The sequence below is a fragment of the Rana temporaria genome, chromosome 2 (assembly GCF_905171775.1).
Source record: "Rana temporaria chromosome 2, aRanTem1.1, whole genome shotgun sequence".
NCBI lineage: Eukaryota > Metazoa > Chordata > Amphibia > Anura > Ranidae > Rana > Rana temporaria.
Genome location: NC_053490.1, coordinates 279,699,724 through 279,718,294, shown reverse-complemented (window position 1 = coordinate 279,718,294; position 18,571 = coordinate 279,699,724). Strand labels below are relative to the sequence as shown.

Below are 18,571 nucleotides of genomic sequence, written 5' to 3'. Positions count from 1 at the left end.
GGTTTACATCTGACACTTCTTAGAGGTGAATGGAGGGTCCAATTGGGTCAAACTGACCGTGTGAAATGGTCCCAAGGCTGCTTTCACACGGATGCTCTGTGGTTTACCTGCACCGCGGGTGCGACGCAGTGTACCTTTGGCTTTCCTGCACTTTGCAATAGACTTCTATTATATTCTGCAGGTTTGGTGCACTTTCAGAAAGCTCACCAAACTTGCGTATTAACAGAAGTCTATGGCTCAGTGCAGGTAACCCGCAGGTGCACTGCTCTGCATCTGCGGGTCAGTTTGAAAGCAGGTATGCCCATATATACACTGTGGGCCAGATTCTGATAGGACTTACGACAGCGCAGCGCCATGTACGCCGTCGTAAGTCCTAATCCGACCCGTCTTATCTATGCGCCTGATTCTTAGAATCAGTTACGCATAGATATCCATTAGATCCGACAGGCGTAAGTCTCTTACGCCGTCGGATGGCAACTGCATTTTTCCGCTGACCGCTAGGGGCGTGTAAGCTGATGACGTCCTTGCGGCGTACTTTGGAGCAATGCACACTGGGAAATTCCACGGACAGCGCATGCGCCTTTTGGAAAAAACGTCAATCACGTCGGGTCACAGTAGATTTACATAAAACACGCCCCCTGATCCAAATTTGAATTAGGCGGGCTTACGCAGGCCGATTTACGCTACACCGCTGCAACTTATGGAGCAAGTGCTTTGAGAATACAGCACTTGCCCGTCTAAGTTGCGTCGGCATAACGTAAATCGGATACGTTACGCCACCGCAGAGATACGCGGATGTACCAGAATCTGAGCCTGTGATTTTAGTAATAAACTGAACTTTAATAACAGTATTCTATTCTGTTCCATCCCAAAGCAGGAGGTCGCGGGTCACATCAGAGGGCTTTGCTGGCCACATGTGGCCCCCGGGCCACTGGTTGGGCACACATGCACTAGACAATGGCTGGTAATGCCTGGGAGCAGTGACATCATTGAGAGGCTCCTATGGCCCATCTGTTGTCAGCGCTCCCTCCTCTCCCATGCAGCCACTGGAGCGGAGCAGGCTGAAAATAGGTAGGTATATACACATTTCTTATGCAGGTTAATCAGCATAGGTATTAGAAGGGGTAGGTAGAATTTACTAAATCAACTTCCTTGTCTGCTTATTCCCACTCTCAACAAATCATTGAACCCTTGAGAAAAATATCACTTTTGACATTGCGGTAGGACAAAAACAAAAACAAATCACTTCACTGATTTAACACAACATGCTTAAAGCGGGGGTTCACCCTATAAAAAAATTCTAACACTACATCCAGTCCAGTTCTGCAAATAAAATTACACTGACCTTTTTTTTTTTTTTTGCCGTAGATAGCGTTTATCGTTATTGATTGACATGCTAAACGACGGCGCGCACAGCGCGTCACGACTTCCCGAAAGAATCTCGGGTCGGCTCGGCTCTATTCGGCGCCGGTGAAGGCTTAGGCACAGGCAAGGAGGCTAAGCCTAATGGGAACTGTAGTTCCCATTAGACCGTGATGTAGCAAGAATGAATGTGCACCGCAAACCAGGAAGTCAGTGAGAATAATGATTCAGGAGTGACAGAGGTGAATAAAACAGCTCGATTTCAACAGGTATCAAACTAGTTATAATGCAAAACATGACTTTTTACTTTATCAGCTATTGTCAGACTTTAATTTAAGAGGAAAATATTTTTGTCTTTACAACCCCTTTAACAGGCATTCCCCTGCTGCCCTGCATTGACTGTCAATAGGAAAACTAAAGATGATATAACTGAGCATAAGAAATATAACCATAACTTTATTGGAGTATCCAGAGGTTACCCTTAAAAGAAAAAGGGCCCAGCTTGTGTCCAGTGATGAAGGAAAGACAAATCCTAAATGTGTTTGCTGCAAAATAACAGCAAAATCGGTGCACACATTTTTAAGACCTTTAGTTAGGGTCATTTCTATATCTCAATATTCTATTTTTCTTGTTGTCATTTACCATAAGCTTTGTGTGTTTGCTATTATCAGTAGAATACATTACCCCTGAGGCTTTTAAGTTCAAGCTGTTTTTGCCACAGTTGTTACCCCCATCATCCTATTTTCTGCAGCCCCTGTTTGATCATTCCTTGGAAAATAACAAAAATGGCAGTAAAAAGAACAAAAAGTAACTAGCTTTGAAAACAGTCTGCTTGATCTCTGTTTAGAAATGTGTCAAAAGTACTTGCTCAACTCTGTCTGACATTTTTCCGCTACCTGCTGCAATGGGATTTCTCATACTACACAGAAAATTGCCTTCTGCCTATATTCATCAGTTCTTAGCATTTTAGTTATGTTGTTGTTCTTTTTCTTCTGTCCTTTTCTTGATGCTTTAATACATTAATGGGATCTCCCTTGATTGTTTAGGTCTCATCCCATGATACCATGGGGACAGGACTGGGTTATAGGAAGCAAATCTGCCTGAATTCTAAAAAAAAAGTTTTTTTAGAAGTGGATGGGGAAAAAATTGTAAACTTGGATTTTTTTGTATTAAAGTGCAAACAGGGATGTAACTACCTTCAAAATTGTTTACAGGCAAGGACATGATTTTGGTTCCCTATGGAGGACCTTGTCCTCTTTCATCATGTTGTTCATTGCTCTACGCATTGCCTTTTGTATGCAATATGTGCAAGCCAGAACATTTATTGTTGCACACAGCAAAGAGACCTTGTTTCATTTATAACTGCACTGCAAGAATCACAGTTAGGAGTGATTGGTTGTTGTAGGCAATAGAATATGTTCTCTATAGAACACTGTTCAGGCATAAACCCTATGATATATATACTGTGTATTGCAAGGGGGGCAGGCTGTCCAGGCAGGTTTGTATTGCACTTTTATTCAGCAAGGCTGAACAAGTATAGGGTCAATGCAAGGGGAATTTATACAGAAATTCCATAACATAAAACAGGCTAAATATCTGCTCATCCAAGCCACTAACTAACCAAGTCCATTTCTGACTGCCAGGGTGCCCCTTAATTGATTCTCAAAAACTAGCAGGGAGCTTTGGTACCATTAGTGTTCTTTCAGCACTCAGCTTTTTCACATGGCAGTATGTTCCCACAGCAAGTGAGAGAGAGATAGAGCCCTGCATTGGTCGCCTCACATAGTTGAGGCTAATAAACTGTCTGGCTACCAGATAAGATGTAGACCTAGGATTGGAGGCATTATCCCACCCAAAGCTCTGCAAAGCATCTGGGCTTCAGAACTCAGAACAGAACATATTAAAATCTGAGAAAACAATAAAAGTTGCTTCTTCCACTGCAAACAGAAATCCTGGAGCTTCTCGTCATATGTAGGTGGGAAACCTAGGTGACATGCCATTGCCTCACAGTGTATATATATATATATATATATATATATATATATATATATATATATATATATATATTCATGAATGTTTGACTATTCTTCCAGAAGTGCATGTGTGATGTCAGGCACTGATGTCGGATGAGAAGGCCTGGTGTACAGTCTCCGTTCTAATCGGTTTGAGGTCAGGCCAGTACAGTTCCTCCACCCCAAAATCCACGTCTTTATGGACCTTGCTTTGTGCATTGGTCCAAATCATTTGGTGGAGGGGGGATTATGGTGTGGGGTTGTGTTCCAGGGGTTGGGCTTGGACCCTGATTTCCAGTGAAGGGAACTCTTAAGGCATCAGCATACCAAGACATTTTGGACAATTTCATACTCCCAACTTTTTGGGAACAGTTTGGGGATGGTCCCTTCCTGTTCCAACATGACTGCACACCAGTGCACAAAGCAAGGTCCATAAAAACGTTGATGAGCAAGTTTGAGGTGGAGGATTTTGATTTTTTAGAACACTTTTGGGATGAATTGGAGCGAAAACTGCGAGCCATGCCTTCTCATTTAACATCAGTGTCTGACCTCACAAATGTGCTTCTGGAAAAATGGTCAAACATTCCCATAGACACACTCCTAAACCTTGTAGACAGCTTTTCCAGAAAAGATGAAGCTGTTATATCTGCAAAGGGTGAGCCAACTGAATATTGAACCCTTCGGACTAAGACTGGGATGCCATTAAAGGCAGGTGTTCCAATTAATATATATATATATATATATATATATATATATATATATATATATATATATATATATATATATATATATAGTAATAAACATTTCAATATAAGTCACAAAACACATTCGGTCAGTGACACTGTATAGATAATGGTCGCTGACATATATGAAGAGTCAGCGGGGTTGTTTTACTAAAGGAAATGTGTTAGATAAAGATTGATTTGCAAAGTGAAGTTCCCTGTACTTGGTGAATAAGAGGTTTCTGTGTTCACTTTTTCCAACCAATCACGTTCTAGCACAATAAATGAACATATTCGCCAGCACACCAAGAAACTTCAAATGTAATCACATGCCTGACTAAGGGGACCTGCGTGGCTCTGAAACGCTGCACTTGTTCTTGTGATCTTTCTGCAATAAAAGCCCTTTGCACTACATTTGAAGATCCTTGGTGTGTGGGCGAATATGTGCATTTATCTATGGTGTTTCCAGTAACCAGCTAGTAGTCGCTACAGCACCCATTACTGATGAGCCCTGTTTCCAGGAACTTGTGCAATGAGAATACAGACAAGAATGTTCTGGTAAAAATCCTATACTTTTTTCATGTCCCTCCAACATAATTTAATATTCAAAGCAGGTACACCTTATTTACTAACATACAGTTTGCTAAATGAAGATATACTGGTACTTTTCAAAGTGGCAAAGTTACTATTATTTTCATGTCATATTTAAAGATTACACATTTCTGTGCATTATGCTAGCAGTGGCCATATTACTATTTGTTGGCAGAGATGTTCATTTTATGCCAGAGTCACCTCTTTATTTTACAGAGTTTCAACATAACTGACACTAAATAGTAAATACTATGTAATATTTATTATTACATATTACTGTATCACAGATACAAGCATTTTAAATGTCCCTCACTATTGTATGTCAAATAATCACAGCAAAAGGCTTTAAGGCTTTTTTCACATTTGCACAGTGAATCGCTTTTTTTTTTTTTCTTTTTTTTACAATTTCTGAATGACAATTTTACACTGTGGGATTTCACTGTAGCTGTAAGGCGTAAGCCATGCATTAGGTAATGGTTGCATTGAAGCCCCATTGAACTCAAATGGGCGACTTTGACAGGCTATGCTGCCTGTCAACCTCTGCACCATGAGTTAAAAATGTTGTGGCTGCCATGGCATGTGTACAGCCCTGTCTGGCTGTATTGTCACAATTCAGGTGGGTAGATGGGAGTGGTAAAACTCAGATTTTACTCCCCCCTATCCGCCTGTCTGAAAGAGTCCTACAGTAAGGGAAAAAAGTATTTGATCCCCTGCTGATTTTGGAGGTTTGTCCACTGAAAAATAAATGAACAGTCAATAATTTTAATGGTAGGTTTATTTTAACAGTGAGGCCACGTACACACAACCGTTTTCCTCGATAGAATCCATCAAGAAAAATGCTGGCAGAGCTTTTTTGCAGAGGAAAACGGTTGTGTGTATGTTTTTCGTCGAGAAAACTGTCGTGGAACGCGACGAGAAAAAAAAAAAACAAGTTCTCTTTTTCCTCGTCGGGAGTCTCAATTTCCTCGTCGTGTTTCTCGTAGGGCTGGTTTACGACGATAAACACGTTCGTGTGTATGCTTAGAAACCCGCGCATGCTCAGAATAAAGTATGAGATGGGAGCGTGCCTTCGGTAAAAGTAGCGTTTGTAATGGAGATAGCACATTCGTCACGTTGTAACAGACTGAAAAGTGCGAATCGTCTCTTACCAAACTTTTACTTAACACGCAGTAACATGAGATTAGTAAAAGCAGCCCCAAGGGTGGCGCCAGTGAAATCAAACTTCCCCTTTATAGTGCCGTCGTACGTGTTGTACGTCACCGCGTTTGAGAACGACGAGATTGTGTCTTGACAGTGTGTACGCAAAGAAAGCTTTTCAAGATTCTCGAAAAGCCTAACAAGGAACTCATCGAGGAAAATGATGTTTAATTTACGACGAGTTCCTCGGTTGTGTGTACAAGGCCTGAGAGGCAGAATAACAACAAAAATATCCAGAAAAACACATTTCAAAAAAGTTATAAATTGATTTGCATTTTAATGAGTGAAATAAGTATTTGATCCCCTATCTGACTCCCTGGTGTCTTCTATACTGGTAATGAGCTGAGATTAGGAGCACTCTCTTAAAGAGAGTGCTCCTAATCTCAGCTGCCTGTATAAAAGATATCTGCCCACAGAAGCAATCAATCAGATTCCAATCTCTCCACCATGGCCAAGACCAAAGAGTTGTCTAAGGATGTCAGGGATAATATTGTAGACCTATACAACCCTGGAGTGGGCTACAAGACCCTTGCCAAGCAGCTTGGTGAGAAGGTGACAACAGTTGGTTATTCACAAATGGAAAAAACACAAAATAACTGTCAATCTCCCTGGATATGGGGCTCCATGCAAGATCTCACCTCATGGAGTTTTAATGATCATGAGAATGGTGAGGAATCAGCCCAGAACTACACAGGGAAATCTTGTCAATGATCTCTAGGCAACTGGGACCATAGTCACCAAGAAAACAATTGGTAACACACTACGCCATTAAGGATTGAAATCCTGCAGTGCCTGCAAGTCCCCCGTCCCCCCCCCGGCTCAAGAAAGCACATGCACAGGCCTGTCTGAAGTTTGCTAATGAACATCTGAATGATTCAGAGGAGAACTGGGGGAGAGTGTTGTGGTCAGATGAGACCAAAATTGAGCTCTTTGGCATCAACTCAACTGGCCATGTTTAGAGGAAGAGGAATGCTGCCTATGACCCCAAGAACACCATCCCCATCGTCAAACGTGGAGGTGGAAACATTATGCTTTGGGGATGTTTTTCTGCTGGGGGGACAGGACAACTTCACTGCATCAAATGACGATGGACGGGGCAATGTACCATCAAATCTTGGGTGAGAACCTCCTTCCCTCAGCCAGGGCATTGGAAATGGGTCATGAATGGGTATTCCAGCATGACAATGACCCAAAAGACACGGCCATGGCAACAAAGAAGTGGCTCAAGAAAAAGCACAGTAAGGTCCTGTAGTGGCCTATCCAGTCTCCAGACCTTAATCACATAGAAAATATGTAGAGTTACCAAATATTATCCTTGAAACCTTGATGTCTTGGAGAGGATCTGCAAAGAGGAGTGGGGAAATATCCCTCCTGAGAGGTGTGCAAACCTGGTGACCAACTACAAGAAACATTGACCTCTGTGATTGCAAAAATACCCTTTTCCCTCACTGAATGTCTGTCGTTGTCTACAAAAGTTCACCATATAGATTTAGGTTACATTCATGTATCAATGATAATTTAGATACTGTAGGCAAATGAACTTCTAGCAGTAGTGCCAAATGTGAGGAATGGTGTAAAATGGAAGGCAAAGGGGTTGATTTACTAAAGCTGGAGAGTGCAAAATCATGTGCAGCTGTGCATAGAAAGCGTCCAGTTTTTTTTTGTCAACAGTTAATTAAACAAGTTGAAGTTGGAAGCTGATTGGCTACCATGCACAGCTGCACCAGATTTTGCACTCTACAGTTTCAGTTAATCAACCCCATAGTATACCATGGAATGGTGCTTAAAAACTGTTAGAAATTGTGTGACCAATATTGTGAAGCCTAATGCTAAAATATAAAAAGTTAATCAGATGGAAGACATTTTGTTTGTATTTGTTTCTGTTTACTAGTGCATACTGTATGCTTATTTTCTTAAACCATGATACTGTATACGTGCATCATAGGTGGTACAAGTTATGAGAAAAGTCTACCCAAACCTTCCTTCATGTTTTGGACAGAACAGAGAGCTTTAGAGCTTTTATTAGTTTTAGTTTTCCATCGTGTTCTTAATCTTGTGTCTCTCGGGAGAGTTCCCACAACCTTCTGTTCTAGTCTTTGCTGCCCCCTGGAAATGGAAGCAACATAAGAGTAAAATGCTTTTTAATAGAACGAGGAAGGGTTAGAATCTTAAGGTTTTTAGTTGCCTGAGACACAGTAAATTGTGCCATCTGGGAGAGGAAGCGAGTTAAAATCCCCCAAGTGGGGACACATACATTAGTCTGAAAGAGGATCTATCTTGGTCAACAATTTTGTCAGTAAAGCATCTTACAGCTCTTTTTACTATACATTTATTTGTAGTCTTCAGTTAGGATAAGTAATGTGAGTATATCACGAGCAACATGTTTGAAAAATGTTTTGAGTAGGCAGACAATTTCATGGCACTTACACCCCCTTCCTGCCCAAGCCACTGTCGCATTTGGAAAGGTCAATTGCGCGGTCATGTAACACTGTACCCGAACCAATTTTTTATAATTTTCTTCACACAAATAGAGCTTTCTTTTGGTGGTATTTAATCACTGCTGGGTTTTTTATTTTTAAAAAGGACCAACATGTTGAAAAAAAATATGTTTTTTACTTAGTTTCTGTCAGTAAATTTTGTAACTAAGCAATTTTTCACCTTCACTGATGTATGCTGATGAGGCAGCACTAATGGGCACTGATAGGCTGAGCTGGTGGGCATTGATAAGGTGGCACCTATGGGCACTGAGGAGGAGGCACTTATGGGCACTGACTAGATGGCCCTGATGTGGAGGCACTAATATACCACACTTATGGGCCCTTATTACATTCCTACACGTCCCCCTGTGAGAAGATGCCGCTGATCGGCTCTCCTCACCACACACTCTGTCAGTGTGAGGCGGAGAGTCAATTACCGGCATCTCAGTGTTTAAAAGTGATTGGCTTTGATTGGGCACAGCCGATCAAATGGTAAAAGAGCCGCGGATGCGGCTCTTTACAGAGATCGAGGTCGCGCTGTGTCCTAGCAACACGGTTCGGCCACGATCACCGCGCTGCACGTCTCCACGGGTGTGCGAGAGCGGCCATTCTGGAGCGACGTCATATGACGTCCTCCCAGAACGAGAGCCACACCACTCCACCATCATTTGACGGTGGGCGGGCAGCAAGCAGTTAATGAAACTGAAGAACAAGCTCTAGTATATGCACGGCATCATAATGTATGCGCCCCCTTTAATACAGAAGATGTGTTGTGAGCCATGGATCTGTTCTGTAAGCCTAGTTGATTTCAAAGTAAAAAAAATAAGCAAACAGATTAACAATAGATGAATTAAATGTCTTGTTCGTTTATAAAACTTAATGACACCCATGTGAATGAGTATGGTTTATATACAAATTGCTCATCCAGAAACGTTGATCTCATGATATGATTGTAATATCTGAATATGTAATGAATCTCCGTATTCACCTTTCGTTCGTGTCTGCAAGTGGAATTATATACTTGCATTTCAAATTGATTTATATAAAAGAGCTTTTTTAATAACATTCAAGAATACATTTCAAATTTTCTGAATCTTATCAGAACGGAAGATATTGGAGAGATAAAAGTGCTAAGGTAGAGAACAGAGACAAGCTATGTAATTTGTGATCTGTGTACCGATGAATTGGCAAATCCTAAATTACACAGAAGAAACAAGTTTTTTTTTTTTTTTTTCTGATCCATTTTAATATACCTTTGCTGATCTGCCTGTTCTGTGGTAAATCTTACAGATCATAAATCACAGTAATTGCAGTTTGTGATTTGTCCACTTTTTCATGAGTTAGGTGACTTGACAAACAGCCATTCAGATCAGCAAATCGCAATTCTCTTGTGCATTGGTATGTTTATGTTTCCTGTCCTATTGGTAAATCGAAAAAATCTATTTCCTGTATATCCTGTGTTCTTGTACAGTATTCTCATATGCCAGATTCTACAATCGTACTTTTACATAAATAAACTCCTATTTTATGTTTAATTGGCCTCTAAATCTAATTTCCTGAAAATATATACAATCCCTAATAGAATGAAAAAGGTGTAGGCCACATAAAGTGTAAACCTCTGCAATACTGATACATGCATTTTCTCACAAGACTGTTATGATTTTGTCTTTCAGAAATAGACCAGGGGAGCTGCGGTGATCCAGGCATTCCAGCATTCGGAATGAGAGAGGGCTCCAGATTCCGACATGGAGACACTCTGGTATTTCGGTGCCAGCCAGCCTTTGAGCTGGTTGGACAGTCGACAATCACATGCCAAAAGAACAGCCAATGGTCTGCCAGAAAACCTAGTTGTGTGTGTAAGTGATGAGAGGAGTTTGTGTGTGTGTGTAAAATCAGGCCAGCCAGCCAGTAATGGGTGCTATGCACCCACTCATCTTCCACCCTTCCTTTCCCCTAAGGCAATAAGGACTCAGAGTGCCATGCAAATGAAAATACTAATCGCATGCTAATAACATTCATATTCCATTTTCAGCAGTAATTTAAGCCGCTCAACAAGGGAGAGGTGCAGCTGGAGTTACTGCCTCTCTAGGAGAACCTTATTTTTTATCATGAAATATTCATGTTTTAATTTAGAGGAAGAGAAATTCAGCAATCAGGCAGTTTTTAATGTACCTTGCGCTGTGTTTTTAGCTGAGTTAACTCTATGGATGTTGGTTATGGGTTTTACAGTAACTACACACAAGAGGATTTTTCAGCGACGTAGTGCAATGCAGTACCTTGAGGCAAAGCTTCACCAGGTAACTGTTAAGTGTGTATTAATCCTCACAAAGATTTGTGATGCATAATCTTAGTGCAAAGGATCTTTCTAATGGAAATGAGCTACATCATTATTATGTATGTCTTTTTTTATGCTCTTGAGAATAACTGTCATGTCCAGTGCCCTAATGTGAGGGGCGATGTGGGCTTTGTACAGTGGAATGACGTAATTGTCCATGGCATAGCAATGTCAATGTGCTTCAAATAATCAGGTGGCGCTCTTCAGAAAAATAATAATTTTAAGTGTAACTCCTTTTTTGTGACAAATCTGATATTGTAAAACAGGACAGGTTATATTACACTTTGTAGATTGTATGTAGTACCTAGTTTATTTTGTGGAGTCTTTTCAAATATTCAGTGAGCCCTACAGGAAATGTTCCCATTTTGCTAGATCCCATGCCTTTTATTCTACAGCAGATAACAACTTCACTATAGAATGTTTATATAAGCCCTTTTTTATACTTCCTACAAAGTAACAAGCAAACTTTGAGCATTCTGACCAGGTAGAGTTTAAAACTTCAAGACATTGCAAAATGGAACAAAACAGGTATTGATTGCATTCTACAAAGTTGAGTATCTTGCTGTCCTGATTTAGATTTTCGGATTTATTCCGCCAAATATGTAAAGCTGCATTTACTTTTAAGTGGTTCAGAACCCCCCTAAACAGCTTAGGCCTGAGTGTTTTACTTAACGTTGTGTCTGCTCTTCTTTTATCAACTTTGCTCTCGGTCATCAGCAATGGATATTGGTGCTGAGCAGCATAGGTCTGTAGAAAAGGGTTTAGGTGATGTTTGGTAATTTCCCAAATATATGTGTAATTTATGTGACCATCAGCTGACATATTAAGGTTGTGTACAGCGTGGTCTAACTATTTCCGTATCAGCCATCTCTGGAAAAAATATTCATTTGTTGGCATTATATTTCTGCTTTTATCTATTATGTGCATAGTTTGAGACTTTACTACTCATATAATATTTGTATTTCCAACAGTGATTTTACTGATAAAAAATCTGTGACTTGAACCCTTGTCAATATGGTATATATATGGTATATATATTTGAGCATGGTGGTGTTTTTAAAAGATTAGAAAAATCAAATGTAAAATATATACACCCACTGGTCAGAAAATCAAATGAGTTGGGCCCATTTTGCCCTGATAAAAGCTACTGTATGTTTTATACTCTATAAGCATACCATCATGTCCTGATCTTAAAGCTGTCAATGCATACAACAGTGCATTCTGCAACTCGCAATGCAGATAGTTGGATGTTCCCATGTATTAATGCTGCATTCAGATTGATCCCAAAGATACCAATCTACACTGGTGAACCCAGAATTCATCAGACCAGATATTGCACAAATATGTTGGCACTTTATCATTGATGAACTCTGCTATTGTGCCCATGCAGCCATGGGTTAATACACATTAATTTCCAATATGCATAACTAAATTTTTATAGTATATTCCAAGAGCTCTAGGGTCAGGGCAATGCTTAAATGCATGTCCTTGGCACTGATAGTCAAGGCTGTTTAGGGCCATGCTATAAGCCTACTCTTGGTATAGAGTTGCTGACAGTAAAAATGATGGGTTCAGCACTGCTGCTGGGGGGAAAGTATTTATTTTTCAGGCCAATGTGTGTATGTAAATTGCAGTTGTCTCTATTGACATATGCTATATGCTACATATTAGAGCAATTGATCTTAATCGTTTACTGCAAAGGAACAATTTAACATTTGTCTAGTTTACAAACCTTTAGGTCTAGTTTACAAACCTTCATGAACTTCATGTCATTTTATAAAATGGGTGTATTTGTATACTGTATACACTCAGCTTTTGGGAATATGCTGGTCCTTATGAGCCTCTATTTCTGTAATGGCAATTGTGTATTTCTACGAGCAGCATTTGGGAAAAGCAAGAAAGATACTGTATACACGGTCCTTGCTCCATTCACAAAAGTATTAAAGCTGAAGGCTAAATCTCATGAGCCTCTGACTACATCTGACTACATCTGACACCATGAGAACAATCCTACAATGTTGCATTTAGTGCTGGTGCTATGCAGTTTAACATCATAGAAACCATTTTTTTTTTGGCAATGGAATTAGCCAGTCCAATATGAAGATGTGTTGCCGTTTTTTGTGTGCACCAGTTCAGATTTTCTTTTTTTTTTAAAACCGGCTTATTAAAAGTGTGCATAAATCTTTTCTTTCTTTTAGAAAAATACATATTTTTAAATAAAATAACTTATAAGTAGTTGAAACAAGGGGAGTAGGAGATCATTTGTGCATCTCCAGTTACATCATAATTACTCAGTTGTTCAGAAGAATTCCAGGTTTGAAGTCACCTCTCTAGATATTTACATATTTGAGCATCAATGTAAAATAAATAGTATCACATGTCTGATTGCTACTGTTAAATTCTAGAGAGAATAAGTACTTAAACAAAGAAATATATTAAGTAAATAAGTAAAACGGCATTATCCTTTGGCCTTTCAGATATAATCATTGTATCTGCTCTGCTCTGCTTGCTAACATGTTGTATGATCACATAATACATCAAAATGATGGTGTGACCTAGTATCAAAATATTTTTGACATCACAGAGGTGGAGAATACAGTACCATTGAATAGACATATGCATTTGTTTTCATCCGAATACATTTTCATCCGAATTTTGGGAACTTTCGTGTTCGTTTTAACAAATGATAACGAACGTGCAGAATCCGAAATTCGAAAGATCTGACCTAAAAAATGCTTTTATTTTCGTCTCGTTGCGACAACAGTTTGATATAGATAGATGATTCAACATGACGGTGACAATAGCGATCTGTGTCTATCGAATCTGCGGTCGAATGTGCCTAACTTAACTCTATTAGTCCAAGATTATTTGACCATAGAGAGAAAAGATTCGACATTATACAGTCATGAAGATTCGACAAACTAAAAATATACAATCCCTGCGAGTGGACATTTATGGTCAAATGCTCCACCCATAGGCTATAGAAGAATTCTAATGTTGGTTGACTAGTAATAATAATTAATAAATATAATTATTACTAGTCATACAACATTAGATTTCTGATATCGCTTGTGGGCGGAGCATTAAACGGGAAATGTATGACTGCGGAGTCGTACAGTTTAGCTGCTTTGTCGAATCTTCTTAGAACATTCGATAGACACCATAAGCCTTCAATGACAGATTTAACCTTTATTCGGATTTTTGGACAAATGCAATTTTTAACTAAACTAAATAGATACAAATTAATTTCATGAGTAACTAAATACATTTATTTTTCGGACGAAACTGAAATTCCGAAACAAAATATTTCAGTGTGCACATGTCTATTACTCAAGGTGTAGTTAACAGATTGGGACAATGAATGTGGACGTATGCAAGATACTGTAATATGTAGGAAATAAACAGAGATAGTCACGATAATTCAATAAGTACATAAAACATACACTTCTGTAATATTGTTGCCTAGGCTCTTAACAGTGTACACTTTGACATTCTAAAGCTGGCCATAAATGATTAGGTTTTTTTTGTTCATCCAGCTGGCTGACCAAAGAAAATGAAGAGATCCCTCCATCTACACATGTTAGATGGATGAAGGAATCCCTTCTGCTGGGACTTTATATTCTGAGGCCTCGTACACACGACTGAGGAACTCGTCGTAAATGAAACATCGTTTTCCTCGACGAGTTCCTTGTTAGGCTTGTCGAGAATCTTTACAAGCTTTCTTTGCGTACACACTGTCAAGACAAAATCTTGTTGTTCTCAAACGCGGAGACGTACAACACGTACGACGGCACTATAAAGGGGAAGTTTGATTCCACTGGCGCCACCCTTCTGAGCATGTGCGGGTTTCTAAGCATACACACGAACGTGTTTCCCGTCGAAAACCAGCCTGACGAGAAACACAACGAGGAAATTGAGACTCCCGACGAGGAAAAAGAGAACTTGTTCTCTTTTTTTCTCATCAAGTTCCACGACAGTTTTCTCAATGAAAAACATACACACGGCCGTTTTCCTCTGCATAAAAGCTCTGCCACCAAGTTTCTTGATGCATTCTGTCGAGGAAAACGGTCGTGTGTACGAGGCCTGACAGTGGGACTTGGTGCTGTCAGAGTACACCAATGAGCGTTTGTTCAACAGAAGTCAGTCTAAGAATAGACATCTGTAGAGTGGGGACGTCCACACACCATTCAAAATTCAGCAGACTTTCAATTCATCTATGGCTACCTTTAGTCTCCTACTAAAGTTAGTTCACATAGCCCTCCTTGCAAAGTCCCACACATGCGTGTTGGTCCTTCCAGTGAAGTCGACTATGCATCTTCCTGTGATGGTTTGACAACAATGCTGTACTGCTCAAAAATTTAGAGCAGCATGGCCACTTTCATGTAGGCTGTACCTGCTTGCACTACAGTTGGATGAAAATGTTCTGGCTTTTAGCATTGTCACTGCATTCATAAGCCTCTAGCAATAGTGTACGGTAGGGTGAGTGTGTGGAGACACAAATGGAGGATTTGGTGCAATCATTGAAGATAAAGGGAATTTGTTGTTTTTATGTGTTTGTGTTTATGAGGATTGTGCATTACATAGTACCTGAATTTGGTACTTTTTTAGGCTGTCATACAGGAGCCTTTAGTTGTTTATAGCACTTCCTAATTGTGATTGAGTCATCCTAAACCTTCCCACCTCCCATCCATTAATATTGGACAATGAGGCAGCATATCTTAGTGACAGGCCAGTAAAAATGTATAAGGGGAGGAGTTAGTAGTCAAGCACTGTCATCTGGAAGTCTGAGTTAGAATGACCCAGTATTTAAAAATAGAGGGCGCAGACACCTCCAGTTGACAGAGTTGCATGAAATTCCTTGTGGACAGCTGTATAGACTGTGCCACATAGTTGCGGCCTGTTCCTTCACTTCCCTGGAACTCCCAATGGCCGTGCAGTCCAACGCACTGACCCAAACGTATAAAGTATTGGCTTGGCTAACATATCCTTTTAGTAATATCTCTGGCAGAGGTTACTGGGTAAATTTAACAATAACTGATAGAAATTATTACTGTAAAAGCTTTGGAAACTAAATCAAAAAGGAAAAGCCTAGCATGTTAAAGGGTCTATTAAAAATGTGATCTACAACTTTTTGCTCAGTATTCACAACTTTGTTTAAATGAATCCAATTAGAAAAATGTATAGATTTTGAGTGAAAAATGTGTGAATCTTGAGTAAGATTTTTTTTTTTAAATATACCGTACCTTAAAATTATATTTATTGCAGTACTGCAACAGTGTAGGCCCATTCACACGTGTGGGTTGTGGCAAGCATGCGTTAACACACATTACCACAATGCATGGCATGTGTGATGCAGTGCAGTGCCATTCATGTGTTACTGTTATGGTGCACCGTTTGTTTTATAAAAGGCTCAATTATATATTTTTCATCCATTGTGGTGCATCGGCAGTCCATTCATAATGAACATTAATGTGTGCCATTAAGAACATTAAGATTCGTGCATTAACCCACCTCAGTGGAGCACTTGCATGTGGACAGGCTCTAAAAAAAAGTAAGTATTTAATAAAGGTTATGCAAAGGAAATATTAATCTGTATTCAGACAACAGCAAGTTTACGTATATATTACCTAAGCCAAACTAAGGCGATACAACTTTTATTTTATTTGCCATAAATCTGTAGTTGTTGTGCGTAATAATTAGTTATTTATTTTCATTTCCACCTCTGCAAAATTACTCCAGGGATTTATGGGCATTGCAAATTTGGAAACATTTTAAGCCAACCAATTACTTCGACATATCACAAAGCAAATATTTCCTGGGTTTCTGGCAGAAGAGTTTGTTTTTACTGCAGTATTTGAACTGAGGAATTTATCATACTATAGTAGCGAGTTTATTTCAAGTTCATACATGTGCTTTAGAGAAGGAGGAGTAGCAGGATGTGTGGAGCAGCTGACAGTCTAGGCAAGAAAATGATGTGTGCTTGCTTACACAATCTACCATAGCTTCTGTGAAAGGTAATGCAAGCTTTGATCATGAAAAGCGGGACATATTTTTCTGGGAAAAATATGACTGCTTGAACAAATTGGGGAACGAAAACGTTGAGTCATTGTCGTAAACGGGAGGAAATAATCATTTCAAATTGTTGATGAAAAACTTTTTAAGAGACATTTAGTGACAAGATTTTAAAAGCAGCAACTTAAAGGGAAGCTTTGAGGATATAAATATAGAGCAGCCATTTTTTTTATATATATAGAAACCAAATTGAATCTGCGCATACCACATTCTTTTTTCTCAAACACCCAGATCAAGTCGATAACATATGCATAGAGATTTTTGTAGACACCAAAGCCTTTAAAAATAAATTAGCACAAGTTGCACAACAGCACAACAAATGTATTTAAACCATGAGGCTTTACTTCTGGCTGGATTCAGATTTTGATGTGGAGGCTCTCAGTGATCAAAGTCTACGCCTCTTGGCAATCTGCACTTTACCTTTGCTTTCTTTGTTCTCTTGGCAGGGAGCTTGGCATACTCTGATGCTTCCTCCTTATTCTTCTGTGTGTGCTGCTTCTTCAGGGTAATATGTCTGCACTTGTGTTGAAGAACTCTGAGGCCCCGTACACACGTCCGAGAAACTCAACGGGCAAAACACATCGTTTTGCTCGTCGAGTTCCTTGTGAAGCCGCCGAGGATCTCGGCGAGCCAAGTTTCCTCATTGACTAAGGAGGAAATAGAGAACATTTGGCCCGACGAGATCCTCGTCGTTTCCTCGGCCAAAGACGACCGGGTTTCTCGGCAGAATACGGCTCCGATCGAGTTTCTGCCTGAATTCTGCCGAGAAACTCGGTCGTGTGTACGGGGCCTGAGTGTTACAAGACGCTGGATCTTGGGGGCCTTAGTCCTGGCCTTCACAAGATGCTTTCTAACCACATAATGGTGCACGTCTGCATTTTTGGACAGATTGAAGAGCTTGCAGATTCTGCTTGCCCTTTTAGGACCCAAATGATGATGAAAAGTGTTGTCTGTGAGGCAAGAAATGTCCTTCCCACCTTTCCTGACAATCACCAAGTTCAACACACTTAAGCTGGCATCTACAATACAGCCACGCACAGACTTGCGTTTGCACTCACAAGTCCCCCTGGGGCAGTAACAGGAGTGACCCTTGCTCAAAGGCAGACAGACAGGACCGTGGGCAAGAACTCCTTGTTTCATTGGGAATCCTTGCTTATCGCTGCCTCCACTGATGCGCACAACATATCCCTTCCATTCCCCACCCAAAGGATCAGCTGAAACTTCTGCGGCCATGTGTTTCTCATAAAAAGTATGCAGATTGCGTTCATTGTCAACTTCAATCAGCTTCTGGCAGCCAGTGGTTGGGAAAGAGATATTAAGCTTCATGTCTATACAGCCTATTTCAGGTCCCCCTGCCAGGAAAAAGGAGCAGCCATTTTTTACTTATTTTTATATGTTTTGGCTCTACGGCTGCTACCTTAATCTTGATCAGCAATGGCAGCTTCCCTAATGTTATGCTCACTAGTTGACTTTAACATTTTGGATACTGTTCACCTGTAGACTTATTTAATAAGGCAAAAACATTGGAGTTGATTCATTAAAACTGGACAGTTCAATATCTGGTGCGGGTGTGCATTATAGTGAATTTGCTTCTAACTTAAGCTTGTTCGATTCGGGTTTGACAATAAAACCTGGAAGCTGATTGGCTTCTATGCAGAGCTGCACCAGATCAACCCTATTGTGCAAAATACACTAACTCACTGGAGTTGATGTACGTAGTGCCAATTATCCATGGTATATTTATTCCCTCAATGTGACCATTGTAGAAAAAGTCTGAGGCCTCGTACACACGACCGGACATGT

At 40.0% G+C, this 18,571-nt stretch overlaps 2 protein-coding genes across 2 annotated transcripts in view; one reads left to right on the top strand and one right to left on the bottom strand.

Annotated features, from left to right (window-relative positions):
- The window catches only part of CSMD2 (CUB and Sushi multiple domains 2), a 1,186,454-nt gene that overhangs the window by 822,649 nt on the left and 345,234 nt on the right, over positions 1 to 18,571 (top strand). The window contains exon 13 of the mRNA XM_040337101.1: positions 10,035 to 10,217. Coding sequence (XP_040193035.1) covers positions 10,035 to 10,217 — 183 coding nt within the window. The remainder of the gene's footprint in view (positions 1 to 10,034; positions 10,218 to 18,571) is intronic.
- Positions 17,081 to 18,118, bottom strand: LOC120926843 (40S ribosomal protein S6-like). The gene is made up of 2 exons (XM_040337102.1): positions 17,559 to 18,118; positions 17,081 to 17,303 (listed from the first exon to the last, which is right to left on the bottom strand). Exons 1-2 carry the CDS (start codon positions 18,092 to 18,094, stop codon positions 17,147 to 17,149), a joined length of 693 nt encoding a protein of 230 aa, XP_040193036.1. The 5' UTR covers positions 18,095 to 18,118; the 3' UTR covers positions 17,081 to 17,146.

Bases quoted from the DNA above. Each gene is read 5' to 3' on its own strand.
- LOC120926843 (XM_040337102.1), bottom strand. From the start codon at position 18,094: ATGAAGCTTAATATCTCTTTCCCAACCACTGGCTGCCAGAAGCTGATT. The intron at 17,304-17,558 runs GCCCCGTACACA...ACGGGGCCTCAG, and splicing joins CAGCGTCTTGTAACACTCAG to AGTTCTTCAACACAAGTGCA.